Below are 15,153 nucleotides of genomic sequence, written 5' to 3'. Positions count from 1 at the left end.
CATGAAATCTCCAGACTGTTGAAACATCAGATTTTGTCCTTTATTTATTAACTGATCACACATACACCGATTTATTCAATCGATTACCGTAATACATATGTTATATTACATATATCTTTATACATTTGTCACAGTGGACCTTTTTTTTTAATGAAACTTCTAGTAGGGCATTTAATGTTGCACTGTGATCCTGAGGTGTTTCATCGCATTTGGTCATTTATTTTCCTCATGACAACCCTGCTGGAAAATACTGTTAACTCAAGACATTTCTAGGATATTGAAAGAGATGCTCGCCATTTTTGACATAAAATCTAAGACCAATATGGCCACCGATACTGCCGCTCAGCTGGCACTTGTTTGAACTGATGCCTGCCGCTTATTTCTATAAATAAAGATATTATTGAAGTACCCAGGAGGAAGAAATGCGCACACACACACACATACATACACAAATCCTCCAAAATTACAGTCGCGACAGATGGAGCTGCTCCTATGAATCGTCTGTTTGGAGAGTTCTGTTGCACATGAGTTTGGCTGCCAGCGATCCGTATGTCAGACTCTTTGCCTCGGGCTGCACTTTGTCTGTGTGACTTCTCCCTGTGAACACGGACAGCAGAGCTCATTAGATGGAGCCTGCTGCCAGGGCTGCAGGCATTAGCAGGGTTACAGCTGGCTAATCAATACACACACCATACTCGATACAAATACGTCAGCACTGTGTTGTAAATAGAGCTGATTAAAAGTTGATCAACAGCTTACTTGGAATCTTATCCATTGCGATAAAATTGGGATCTCGTTGCTTTATTTTTGGCCTGTTTCGTGCGATCAGGAAAACTCCGAGGAAAGACAGAAGACAACTGGAAAAGAGTTTCAGGGATGATAACATCTTACAGTAAATTATATCACATTTTAATAAGCTGCAAAATGCTGGTGTGTTATTGAATACTTACCCAAAAAGAAACATAAAAATGTTGAGCAATGCCAAGCCTTCAAATTCCTGGTAAAATACTATCCCTGCAAAATGAAAAAGAAAAAGCACATTTCACTTCTCATAGAATAACAGAATAATGTAGATCATCTCGAGTGTTTTGTTTGTGAAACATAGCACTGGAAATCCTGAGCACATATTACACCGGGACGATGAGAGGAAAGAGTTTGATTATTAACTGAAGGGTGTAGTTCTAACAGATGAGTAGCGACACAGAAAATGTTGGATGGATCACTGATTAACCCTCGATAGGAAACTCACTTTTCCTTTGCTCCTTTCACTGTTCACAAGTCCACGGCTGTCCGACCAAAACAATAATGTGGAACAAAACTAATCCTTAAGGAGGAGTCCACCCCCAGATGTTATTATGCCGCCAGATATAATACATCAGCAATTTTGGTGTTCAATGCGGTCAATTGTGGGTGATATGTGTGTAGGTGGAGAGAGCAATATGAGAGCAGGAGATTCTCAGAAGAGGTGAGAGGAACTCAAATCCCTGCACGCCTTGTGTCTCTTCCTCCTCTATGATTACAGGACATCAGTGCAAAATGGTGGAAAGAAGCTGTCGCTCTTTTGTTCTAAGAGACACCAAAATCTGATGTTTCGGACCGCTGGAACATTTTCTGCTTTTACACTCCACTGACGCTGCACTGGAAATAGCTACAAAGAACATCATGTCACCAGCAATGTATCCACTAGAAGAATAACAAACAAGGTAATGGATTTAGTAATGCAAGGTCCATTGTTTTAATAAGGGCCGTCAATCGATTAAAATATTTAATTGCGATTAATTGCATTATTTTTCATAGTTCATTGCGATTAATCACAAATTAATTGCACATATCTTTATCTGTTCAAAATGTAACTTAAAGGGAGATTCATCAGTATTTAATACTCGTATGAACATGGGAGTGGGCAAATATGCTGCTTTATGCAAATGTATGTGTATATTTATTATCGGGAATCAATTAACTGCACAAAACAATGACAAATATTGTCCAGAAACCCTCAGTTACTGCATTTAGCATAAAAAATATGCTCAAATCATAACATGGCAAACTGCAGCCCAACAGGCAACAACAGCTGTCAGTGTGCTGACTTGACTATGACTTGCCCCAAACTGCATGTGATTATCATAAAGTGGGCATGTCTGTAAAGGGGAGACTCGTGACTAGAACCCATTTTCATTCACATATCTTGAGGTCAGAGGTCAAGGGACCCCTTTGTAAATGCCCCATGCCAGATTTTCCTCGCCAAAATGTAGCGTAGGTTTGGAGCGTTATTTAGCCTCCTTCGTGTCAATCTAGTATGACATGATCGGTACCAATGGATTCCTTAGGAATCTGTTTTAACGCGTTATCACGTTAACTTTCGACAGCCCTAGTTTTACATCATAATAAAGTGTTTTAGCGTGTACTTTTCCCTCAAGACAAGCATGCTTTTGATAGTCTTTCTTAATGTTTTCAGATTGAACAAAGAGCACTATTACTGCCAGGATAATAAAGACCTGAGCCAACACAATACACACGCTGTAAATACTGCAGACTTTTGCTGAACAAGGACTCCTAAGTGGTTCACATATACAGCAATGAATCACCATCTTGACTGCGTATTATGTTCCACGGTGATGTGTCATGAATCGATTTCAACTATACTGCAGTGAGTTTTGAAGCACATCATCAGAAAAAAAGTGTCGAGTTTGAGATAGGATGTGTTTTTCTTATTGCCAACAAATCAAAAGACCAAAACCAACAATGCGTAAGTCTAAAAATACTTTCTGACTCCTCTCTATCCTGTTTGTGGCACTCAGCCCACTGGTTACTACTGAAGACGTGAATCTTTGTCTTATGGGTCCGTAATTTAAAAATAATTTTATAGAATTTTCCTGGAAAGAATAATGTAATTTGGTACAAATTACAGGGAAGATATAAAAAAATGTCCTTGAAAGAAAAGCTTAATTTTGTTTCAAATAATTTATTGGAAGCATTTGCGAAAGTCTTTTAAAACATTTATACAGAGTAGGAGCAGCTTAAATTTTCATATTATGCTAGCTTTCCAACATCGTCGACCCTATCTTTAACTTTGACGGCCCTAGTTAAAAGTCATGCGTTCTCTCCTCTCCTCTTTGTCCTTCCCTTGAGCCGGGCTGTGACAGTGGACACAATGACTTTCATTGAATTTTGTATCTCTCTGTTAGTTATATTGTTTTCACAATATTTTCAAAAACCTGCCAAATGTTGACAAAAGCACCAAAAACTTCTTCTACCAGCCCAACGCTATTTTTCCCCGTCCAGCTTCATCAAAAGTAGCCCAATCTGGCAACACTGCGAGGCTGTGAGCATGATAAGTAGACTCTTGTAAAAAGGCTCAGTAATTTCCTGAGTACTGTAATTATTAGCAAACACTACTCAACATGAATCAATTATGCTTTCACTGGGGACAATATTCAGCCACAGCTTAATACGTATTTAGTTTGCTAACATTTGTAGCACCAGGACAATAAGATAAGATAATATATTCCTTTATTAGTCCCGCAGTGGGGAAATTTGCAATGTAGGTGGGATTGACTCAAAATAAACTACAGTAGCTATAAAGGAACAGGTCACCATGTTTGGACATCAATGGAGCTGTGAGCCCCAGAATAAGTTCTATCAGGCTATGCAGAATACCAGTATTGGGTCAATTCATTGCTGGTTTTGGTCTTTTAATAGGATTTGTTGACGATAAGAAACTTGTCTTATCATTTCAACAGACAAACAGAAGCTGGTGAGTAAGTAAACCACAGAGAGAGACAGCTTTATTGTTGACATACCTGCAAGAATGGCACTTGCGGTGAAAAACACAAAGTTGATAGGAACCACCTCTGTGGCATCGAACATCTTCATTGCCTGATTGAGAAATCTGTAGAGAGAGGAGATAAGAAGATTGGAGCGGTGGATATAATGACCTTGATTATAGAGACACTGCGTAGTGGCCTATTCATCCATCATAATAGTGTAGGTGTGCTGCGGGTACAATGTCACCATGTCCAATATATAATTCTCTTGAGTTTGTTCAGGAAGGAAGGAGGGGATTTGAGCTATAAAAAGAGGCTGGAAAAAAAAGAAGGTACATAGAAGAAGAGAGAGAAAAACCTTGACTAACTTGATCTGGAAGGCGCAGGAGGCGACCATGACGGCAAACATGACGTAGAAGATGGGGTAGATGAGCTGCAGCTGGCCTTTTATTGACTCCGTGATCATCCCCGACACAGCTTTGACTGAGATGACTGTCAGAGAGGCTGCAGCAACACAGAAGCAACAGCAGTTTTTAAATATCGACGGTGCAAACGGTGCGGCACAGAATCTGTCAGATGGCCCAAAAATCACCTTCCTACACCGTGTACATACTGAATCCGTTATATGCCCTTCAATTACGTCATATAAACAAACCACGTAGGCTACCTATCAGCTGTGAGCTCCAGATCAGACCGGAGATGTAACCACTTATCTTCCTTCGTTTGTTCTTTTTAAACAGAAAACGAGTTTAATCTTGTGATATTTACTGGAAGTAACAGCAGTAGGAAACGTTCAGCTCTCTGGTGATCTCCCTCCAGCCAGCTGCCACCTTATTAAGGTTTTTGTAGTGAAATGAGGAAGATACAACTTCACCAATCAGCCGCTCCTGGTCCACTGAGGCGATTTTAAGGCGAGCGACAAGAATAAATAGAAACAGGTGGGCGTCTGACAAAAGTTCAGCTCAAAACGGCGTGCCACATCGCGTTGCGTCGCTCATGGCCAGGATATTCCAATAAAAAAAGGACACGGTTCTAAAGCAGTGTTGTTAATGACTTTGCGGAGCACAAGACTTGTAGGATAAACTTCTAATGGGTTCAGAACTGGTTTCTTTTTGTTATTATGGAGTGGAATCAGGGATTTAAATCTATAGCACTGTAATTGTTACGTCTCATATGTTGGAAAATGTGCACCTACTGTTATCTGTGTCTGTGTGAACATTTGGCTGCTGAGTCCAGGGCACGTTGTTAAATTAGCGCTGATAAATTTGGCGCTCCGGCTGCTGTCCGTGGTGCTGATCTAAGGATGGTTTGCAGTATGGGAGTTGCATGTTGAGCCTCTCCGTGATGGCACAGCAATTGTCTGGAGTGGTTGTGTGTATACGTGCATGTGTGCGCACAAGCGTACGCTTGTGTTTGGGGCGAGGGCCCAAGAAAAAGTTTTGGCCAATCCCAATTATGTTACGCTGCTGGCGATAAAGGACTTCCTCGTTGGATCATGCTGATTTGTAGAGGCGGTTGTGGTTTGTAGTGAGTTTCAGTGAACTATTTCTCTTCCGTCGTGCTCTACTCGCCTCTAAACTGAAATGATGACAGAGCACGAGTCCATTTTTGGTAGCCAGGCAACAAAGCAACCTCTGACTACCTAAAACGGTTTAATCTGTAACCTCTGCCCCCAATCAGACAGCTTCCATTTGTTCATACCTAGCAGGGCCACCAGCAGCATCACGACGACGATGTGCTTCATTTTCCTCATCTTGTACAGATAGAGCAGGATACAGAAGGCGACGAGCTCTATAAGCTGTAGAGAGAGAGAGAGAGAGAGAGAGAGAGAGAGAGAGACATAAATCATTAATTCAGATTCCATTTTCTCAAATTGTGCACAGAAAATGAAAATCTGAATTGCACTCGAATTGTTTTTTTACTGACCATTTTATCTATTTAACAGAGGCAGTGAGCAGTGCACTTTAATTAATTAAAACAAATGAAAAATGAAATGGATTGCCACAGTCTTTAATGAGGAGGACTGTCCTTGTGAGTCCAACAGCATTCAGCTCAAAGACCTCTGATATAACGTCACCCAGCTCTAATGGATGGAGAATAGGAAAGGAGGACAAAAGTAGAACTGAGGGGAAAAAGGGCAAGCTGACCTTTAAATGTCTCTTAAAACCACCACCTGTATCTCTAGAAATATGTTCAATAGAGGGCTTATTTCAATGGATTTAGAAAAACATACACCACTTGACACTACACACACTGTCAATGACACCAACACTGTTTAATAGTCTTCCAGATGAAAATAATGAGAAGACAGTGTTGGATATTTCATTTCCCTCTGATTAATCACCAGCTACAGTTCATCCCGTACAGTCGGAGGTTGTTCCTCCGCAGGCTGATGAGCATTCAAATGCGTTGCCAGAAATGGAAAACAGCATATCCTTTTACACACCATCGATCACTGCAGCCAGAGGCAGCAAGACCACCTCAATATGAAAACATCTGTCCGCCCATCTGTATTTTCCTGATATCTGCTTGAACATTTGTTTTTCATCCAATATCTGCTTTTTTTTTTTTTTTTTATTTCTGAGTGTGTTTACATTACAGGACTAGATTCAAGGGTTGAATATGGTTGAGAGAAATGATGTGTCCTGAATAATGATGGCACTGCTACCCAGGGCACACATTCACTGTTTACACTACTGCTATAGCTGTTATCATTTTAGGTTCATCTCTGCCTGGTTTGATGTGCAGATAATCGGTTGTTCCACAAACAGTAAAGGGAATATTTGGGTTTTGGAGAGAGTTTTGGTGTGATCATATTCAAGTGTTTAAAGGAACAGTGTGTAGCATTTAGGGGGATCTATTGGCAGAAATGGAATATAATATTATTAAGTATAGGGCTGGCAAATTTAAGGCGATATAAACGCAAATTTGTTTTACCGCCACTAATTTCTTCAACACATTAACGCAACTTTTAGGTTGTAGCGGGCTCGAAGGAGCCTAAATAACACTCCACACTTACGCAAAAATTTGGTGACAAAATGATGTCAAAATAAAAGTTGAATCAACGAAGTCTCAACAAAATGATAGAAGGATTTCTTTTCAGGGTGACTTTGTATATGGTTTATAGAAGTAAATACTGTACATAAAGAAAACTATATAAATATCATAAATGCAATAGGCTACAGATCCTCAGTGGTGTTCTGCTACTAGTTTCCTGAATAACAGATCAAAGGTGTCCCTTTCTAGCACAAAACAGTGCTTCTCTTTACTCCCCACTCAGCACTGTATTTCTACAAGAGAAGTTTAACCTGAGACGAGGAAAACACAGAGCTTCCTCTCTCTCTCTATCTCTGCTGCTATCACGGGAGTCCTGGCATCAGTGGAAAAGCAGCAGGATATGACCTTCTACTGCTGAATTCCTCCTTTAAAAACATCCAAGGTGTTTTCGACAAAGACTAGTGTCAACATTTGAATTTTTGTGATGAGCAGCTTTTTGAGAAAAACACTTTGTTTCGGCTCTGTGCCAAATCCGTCGCTATGGTAACAGCTGTGTTTATGCCATCCCTGCCTGAGGCGAAACTGGAGTAGGAGAGCATACGGGTGAGTGTTAATGCACCGGCAGACCATGAGATGGGGTCAGTATTTTTTATTTTTTTTCAAAAACATAGACAATCCTTGTTTTAATGGACTCGCTGCTCCTCACTACACAAACTCCATGAGACACAAAGAAAAACAAGAAGAACAGGATATCTTTCAAGGTTGCAAGGATTAATTATTACATCGTTCTCTGAGGTCAGGTTATTCATCAACTGTACTTCAACTCCTCTTTTACAGAGGATTAATACACATTAAATACTTTAATTAACCCTTAAAAGTAGCCCTCCTCTTGCTCCTCTCCACAGGGAGGTTAAAGGTTAACAGCACGACAGGAGCTGGTATATATATATATATATATATATATATATAGGCTACAGTACAGGACATTTCAGTGCTGTGCTGCTAAACGTACCATATACAGCAACCCATGTGCACATACAAACAGTAGCTCCAAGGAAACAAGAGCATGCTTATGTACACATAAATATTACTGGAGTCAGGCTGGAGGGTTTTAAAGGGTTACTTACGAGGTAAAGCAGGAAGTGCCAGCTCATGACGTAGTACTGGACCAGATGGGCCGTGATGTGTGTGGTGGTGTGGGGGGCAAAGGTCACCAGGACATATGTTCCTGTTATTGCCAGGGTGCCACCTGTGGAAGAAAGAGAGGGCGGAGAGTGGTGAGATTGTGGTAAAATGGTTCTGTCTCTAATTCATATGTGAATGCAAAACTAGAACAGCAGAACCCTTTTATAAATAAAACATTCATTCAATTCAGTGTTTCCAATATGTGGCTGATAATGTCACTCATCAGCAATTACAAGACGATAGCGAAACGGGCAAAATGTGCTGATGATTAATCCTGGAAAGCAACGGTGTGCAGGGCCGATATAAATTTCCAATCTAGCAGTTGTAATGACCGTTCATTGTGACGATCATCACGACCGTGGCATTTAAGAGCACTCTACAAATTGTTATGACAAACAATAGCTTTTCATAAAACAATATAATAGGATAGGTCTGTCTGTTGAACAGATTGTGCCTTTTTTTCCCCCCACTGGCAGAAACACTACTAGTAAATAAAATATTTTTATCTCAGGCAAACTGAAATATGCTTCCCCTGTCACACAGAGATGATCTGTGAAGTCACGCTGATGTACCTGAACTCTAAAAATGTTACTTCTCAATAAGTTACAGCAGCAATCTGAGAGGATGTCCTCAGTGATCCAGAATGATCCAGTGTTTGCTTACCAACGATGTCAGAGGCGCGCACCGTCTCCTTGAGGAAAAACACAGATATGACAGCGCTGGCTGGGAAGAGAAAATACATTCCTGTTAGTTTAACCGCCAATAAAACATGCCACAGTTACTATTCAGCCTACTAGAATATAATCTGAGCTCGAACACAGTTTTATCTCACACTGTATGTGTTTAAAAAAGCAATCAGATACAATTATGACACAGTCTGGACACCAAATAATTTGAATTGTAGATCTCTGTTGTTTTTTTTATCACAATAACAAAGCAATCAATACCTCATATTCTGGATTGATTTATTTTTTGGTGTCAGTTTAATCACAAGCAAGGTCAGATACTTGACTGAATATTGACTTCATATCAATTACATCACGTTGGAAACAGACCGGCTGTATACATATATGCTGTTATTAGGTTAGGAGTAATTTGAATTTACTGTGCAGCGTGCAACGTGAAAATATCACTGTAATTTCTCATATATATTATGCCTATTTTAATGTCTTCACACTGGTTACCTGTTTAGTTTTCGTATTGATTTTAAAATGCTGTTATTAATTTATAAGGCGGGCGGCACAGTGGTGCAGTGGTTAGCACTGTCGCCACACAGCAAGAGGGTCGCAGGTTCAAACCCGACTTTCAGCCCTTCTTTGTGGAGTTTGCATGTTCGCCCCAATTATGCAATTATCGTTGGTTTTCTCCGGCTTCCTCCCACAGTCCATAGACATGCAGGTTAATTGTTGACTCTAATTGCCCGTAGGTGTGAATGTCAGTGTGAATGGTTGTCTCTCTCTGTGTGTCAGCCGTGTGATAGTCTGGCGACCTGTCCAGGGTGTACCCTGCCTTCGCCAAATGTCAGCTGGGATCGGCTCCAGCCCCCCCCCCCCAGCGACTGCATAAGCAGTTACAGATAAAGTTTATAAGGCACTGCATGGCCGTGCACCAGACTACCTCTCACAAATGCTTTTGGTTTAGGAACCAGGAAGACACAAAGCACAACAAAAAGATGTGGCGATGCTGCTTCCAGCCTTTACACTGGAACAGCCTTCCAGAGGATCTGAGCTGAAAATATTGATATTTTAAAACATAAACTAAAAAAAAAACATATATTTAGTCTTTCATGTAGTGTTTTACAATTTTATTATTTATAGTATTTTGCACTCTATTTTACTCATTTTGTTTTGTCAACATTTTACTACCTTGAGTAACTGTTGATCGTTAAGACATTTATCAATTTATTTGTCAATCGCTTATGAAGCATTTTGAAGTGCATTTGATTTGTTTGAAAGTTGATAAATAAAGTTTGATTGATTGATTGATATTGTATATAGTGTAGCAGAAAAGGGGAAAAGAGAGAAAAACGTCCAGAATAGCCCTTTTCCATCCAGACAGGAAAAGAAGGTGGGGAAGGAGATAAATGAGACACACCTGTGAGCTGGGGGGGGAAATCAATTAACTAAAGCAACATGGAGGAGAGCAGAGAAAGAGGAGTGAGAGTGGCTAAAGGAGGAGATCATTTGAAGTTAAATTCAGTTTCTTTGCTCTTAAAAGAAAACAGTTGACATATACTGTATAAAAGTAAACTGAGCAGCAAGTGAGCTAAGAACCAGCTGGATTCAATAAAGTTTCTTGGGCAACAAGGCTCTGCTGGAGGTGTGCCGATCCCCAGAGCAGGTGGAGGACTGGAGTCTTGGACCTGTTTGGAAGCAGCTGCGGTCTCCTTGCCTTTGTTGGGCCATCAAGATAAGTCTCTTTTACTAAAACTCTCCAGGCTTCTCTATCTTTTTCTCCAAACCCCCCTAAACACCTAAACCTTCACACACTGAACCGGATTGAACTGAACTGGGTTCATTCAGATTGGAACGAACATTCACACACACATTCACCCTCACCCCACATCTCTTTTACTAACATTTATCTGGAGTCCTCCTTTAATGAAATGATTTAAAGCAGGCGTGTCAAACTCATTTTAGTCCATGGACCACATACATACAGCCCAATTTGATCTCAAGTGGGCCGGTACCAGTAAAATCATTGCATAATAAATAACAACACCTCCAAAGGTTTCCCTTTCTTTTAGTGTAAAGATGTACAGGTGCATTCCTGAAATGTTCACAATTAATGAACAAAATCCATTTACAAAAGAGATGAACAGTCGGCTAAGACTAGAAACAGACTGCTGTTTCCTCAAACCTACCAACAATTCATTCATCTTCTCTGTTCTCAGTTCTCCTTGCACATTTTTTTGTATTTTTCACCACGATGAGTCCAATAGTTGCGCCGAATATTATATTCCTTGAGATCTGAAAGGTGCTGTGAACATACCAAGCACACTGGCTTCCCATTTACCTCTATGAAGAAATAGAAGTGGTCCATTTTTCTGTGTCCACTTTTCTCCTTTTTGACAAAGATATTTTCCACTGGTGGCTCCTGCATGAACAGAAGCCCACGCTTGACAGTGCTGTGTCACGCAGCCTGTCGTGGGATCTGTAATAACGTATCCAGCACGGCCCGCTAGTCTTATAAGGACAGCGACACCCCCAGTGTTTAAATAGGAATAGCAGTGCATTTTATTGAAATATTAGAATTAATGACTTCTCTGCACACTTTGCAAAGTCATCCAGTGGGCCGGATTGGACCCTTTGGCGGGCCGGTTCTGGCCCCTCAGGCCGTATGTTTGACCAAATGTCACCCCGGATTTAAAGGACATTTGGTTTTCTTATTTAGACTGACTCAGGATTTGAGTTTTGTTTCTCATTAATGGATATATCGTCTGTATTGTCTTTTGAGTATGAACCATACCCTTTGGATTTGATTACTGCTATTTGATAAAAATGAATTGATGGTTTGTGTTTTGTTTATCTTGTGCATTATGTAGCGAGGGTAGCAGGCTATCTGGCCTCTCCAAGTGGTTTCCAGTAACTTTTTTAAAGTGAAAGGGTAGAATATTGATTATTTTTCTGTCTTATTTTGGATATCTGGGGATTAAACCTACGTTATAGTATGTACACATCATATGCACGTACACACAAAGCACTCAGCCATGCATGTGTAAATGCATGTCTACATAAATATACACGCAATGCTTGACATGTTTATATTGATCAGCCCGATCAAATCTGTCAGCTTGCTTAGATAAATGGAGCTCATTAGGACTTCATAACGGCAGCGGCGAATTACGGCAAGATGCCATTCCTTGACACGTTTTTCATGAACCCATTCATCAATATCATTGTCAGAAACGGCGACGCTGAAAAGCAATCAGTTTCGCATGAGCTGAGGGTCAGATTACAGTCTTCTTAATGTACCCACGGGGCGTGCACCGAACCGAGGGAGGCGGATAAACATGCAGCATTTGGGCTGTCGCAGAGACGGATAGCGAGACAGACAGATATGCATGCGGAAAACACAGACATGCCGATTAACAGATACACAGATGGGTGGCCACAGAGACAGACTAACTGCCTGAGACAGATAAACAAACAGGCGGTGGACAGGCTGACGGCAAGGCAAATAGATATGCAAGTGACAGCAGCAGCCCAGTGAGGAGGTCACTTTACAAAATACACTGTGGCTGCCATGTTGGAGGTCCAACTAAGTGCCTCATTTTACATCCTTTTCTGTTGTTTTATTGTTATGTTTTTCCACCAATATTTCAGCACAGCCAGCTGTGTTTGCTGGGAGATTTTGGACACAACCGCAGCGAGCCAGCCAGCCAGCCAGCCAGCCAGACGGGCGTGCAGGTGATGGCACGCAGACAGAGACAGACAAATTGAACGAAAAAAAAAAAATGCTGGAAAATATTGAAAAACAGTCAGACATGCAGTTTGAGTTTGTGTGCAGGCTCTGCCACCATCATAAGGAGATTAGCCACGGAGCATAAACAGCTCAATATGTCAGACACACACAGCATGTCACCAATGGGATTACTGCGGTGTTGTTGCATGACACACAGGTTGTCAATACGGATGTTAAAGGGGACCTATTATGCTTTTGTGCTTTTTCTCTTTCCTTTAGTGCGTTATATAGCTTTTTTGAGCATGTAAAATATCTGCAGGGTTACAAAGTCCACGCCAAAGCCAGTTACTCTCTCCCACTGACACACTGAACTGCCTGAAATGCCTTGATTAAAGTCCCGCCTTTTCTTCCGTAATGTGGTGATGTCACCAAGTAAATACATTTGCATAATACCTGCCAAGCGGCTAGTTTGGCACGCCCTCAAACAACGCTAGGTAGAGCGGAGCTGGAGCGGAGTCCGAAGAGTTTGGTTCGGTTGACCAATCACAACAGTCGGTATGAATCAGAAATGCTTTATTGATCCCCGGGGGGAAATTGGGACTTTACAATTGCTCTTATATAAACATAAAAAAATGTAAGAAAATAGAAAAAAGGAATATGTAATATGTCAATTATGTACATAATAACACAATATATGTAGAGAATAAAAGTAAATAATAAAAATAAGAAATAATAATATAAGAAATATGTACAAATATTTGCATTAAGACATGCAATATACAACATATAACCACAGAGCAAATGAGTAAATACAAAATGCTGAGAAGTGGGATCTATTAAGTGTGTTAAATATAAATGCAAGAATGGTATAAATAAGAATTAAATACGAATATTTCTTGAAATGTACAGTATATTAATGATAGAGTATTGCACAGTTGAATTATTGTACAAATAATTGTAGAGTTGAGTTAAGTTGAGAAAAGTAAAGCGTCTTTTGATGTAAACATGTTCTTATAGAAACCTGAATTATGAGTATGCACCTGAAAATGAGCATAATAGGTCCTCTTTAAACAGTGACTGTAGAGCACAATTGCAGTTTTATTAGCAAAATGCTTCCACCTGAGGGCTGATTTTAGGCAACGCTAATAAACCCAAGCCATGAAACGCTTTACTATAAACAAAAAATAAGAAAAATTCAAGTTGAATCAAAGCTAAATTTCGCCTCAAGTATGCTCAGTGTCTGTAGACAAAATCATAATGATAGAGTGTCTTTCAGAGGAGACGTGTGAAACAAGGCATGGTGGTGCGTGATGCCTTCAGGGACATTACTGTCAAATTGGAAGTTTATAAAGACTCTCGTTGGTATTCTGATGAAACAGTCAGTCGTTAAATATTTCATACTGTGAGCGTGTTCGCGTATACATTTAGGATTCCTGCTTTGCCTCTGGGACCAGCTGGATCTAACAAGTAACCATAGCAACACCGTACAAAGTGAGATTCACACGGCTTGATAAAATGAGAACTGAGGTAACCTCTGGGGTGCATAGTTCTGTCACTGCTCCTGTGTGTTTATGGGTGTGTGTGATGTGATGTGATGTGTAGTAATGGGAACCTCCCTCTGGGAAAACACACCATGTCAAACATTCTTTCACCACCCGGATCTGACATGAGTGGATGAAAGCAGCGAAAATTGAACTTGTCATCTCCCAGACAAGATCAAATAGAAGAACACAAATACTGTGTGAACACAAAGACACAAAAATGGTGACTGTTGAAAGCTTCCCCGTCCTGTGAAAACATAAGTATAAAGACCGGCTTTCAGAAATTTCCAGCAACAGTTTTGGAGTTTTGAAATGTAATATTAGATGTTATACCATCAAAAGTTCTAGTTGTGAGCCTGAATGACAAACCAAACTTTTTTATTATGTTTCTGTTCTTTTTCCCTTTCCTTTAGTGTGTTATATAGTTTTTTGTGGTTGTAAAAGGTCTGCAGAGTTACAAAGCCCAAAGTCCATGCCAAAGGGAGTAACTCTCCCCCACAGAAACTAGGGGTGGGAAAAAAACATTTTATTCACATATGTATCGAGTTTTTTTTTTTTTAACAATTTTGAAATCGATTTTTTTAATGCCAGAATCGATATATTTACTTCATTTGAGTCTATGCGGAGGTAGAAGGAAGTTACCGCTTTTATTGTTGTAGTCTGAGTAACGTGACGTCATATCTGTTCCGTATCCGTCAACCAAAACAAACTGCAGTTGGATGCAGCAAGGAGAAACAAAAAAGTAAAAAACGGCGGAGGTTTCACGTGGATACGACACATTTTAAATCCAGTCTATTTCGTGAAATTGTCTCGAAATTTAATCTATTTGATTTGTGTACATAGACACAAATTTACCTTTTTTTTCGCGACGCTCAGCACGACTTTCAACAACGTAATTTTTTTGCATTTTCCTACGAATGTCCAGCAACACGTGATGCACGTGTCAATGTCCGCTCCATGTCCAATGTCCAATGTCCCGTGTTTTTTGACCCACCCAATCACCCTGGCCTCCTCCCTACGTGGCTACTCTCTATACTTCCCGGTTCACAATTACGTGGATCACATACAAATTGATTTCTTGCTGACCATCACGAAAAAAAATTCGAAATTTGTGTCTATGTATGCAAATCAATAAATAAAATTTCGTGACTATTTCCCGAACTGCTGTGCGACTGGGCTGGATAACAACTCATCTTAGTCAATGATTCAGTGCTGCAGGGCTAACATCTGCGAGCGATGCTGATGCAGTGTGGTCTCTGTTT

General features: G+C 40.3%; 1 protein-coding gene across 1 annotated transcript in view; it reads right to left on the bottom strand.

Annotated features, from left to right (window-relative positions):
- Positions 1–18: 18 nt before the first annotated feature.
- The window catches only part of LOC119496906 (NIPA-like protein 2), a 32,094-nt gene continuing 16,959 nt past the window's right edge, over positions 19–15,153 (bottom strand). The window contains exons 4-11 of the mRNA XM_037784569.1: positions 8,610–8,669; positions 7,889–8,010; positions 5,466–5,562; positions 4,133–4,268; positions 3,801–3,889; positions 951–1,014; positions 760–857; positions 19–597 (exon numbers count right to left, since the gene is read on the bottom strand). Coding sequence (XP_037640497.1) covers positions 491–597; positions 760–857; positions 951–1,014; positions 3,801–3,889; positions 4,133–4,268; positions 5,466–5,562; positions 7,889–8,010; positions 8,610–8,669 — 773 coding nt within the window. The 3' untranslated portion in view covers positions 19–490. The remainder of the gene's footprint in view (positions 598–759; positions 858–950; positions 1,015–3,800; positions 3,890–4,132; positions 4,269–5,465; positions 5,563–7,888; positions 8,011–8,609; positions 8,670–15,153) is intronic.

This window comes from Sebastes umbrosus, chromosome 11 (assembly GCF_015220745.1).
Source record: "Sebastes umbrosus isolate fSebUmb1 chromosome 11, fSebUmb1.pri, whole genome shotgun sequence".
Classification (NCBI taxonomy): Eukaryota; Metazoa; Chordata; class Actinopteri; order Perciformes; family Sebastidae; genus Sebastes; species Sebastes umbrosus.
The sequence above is the reverse complement of the archived record's forward strand: the minus strand, read 5'-3'. Positions and strand labels throughout refer to the sequence as shown.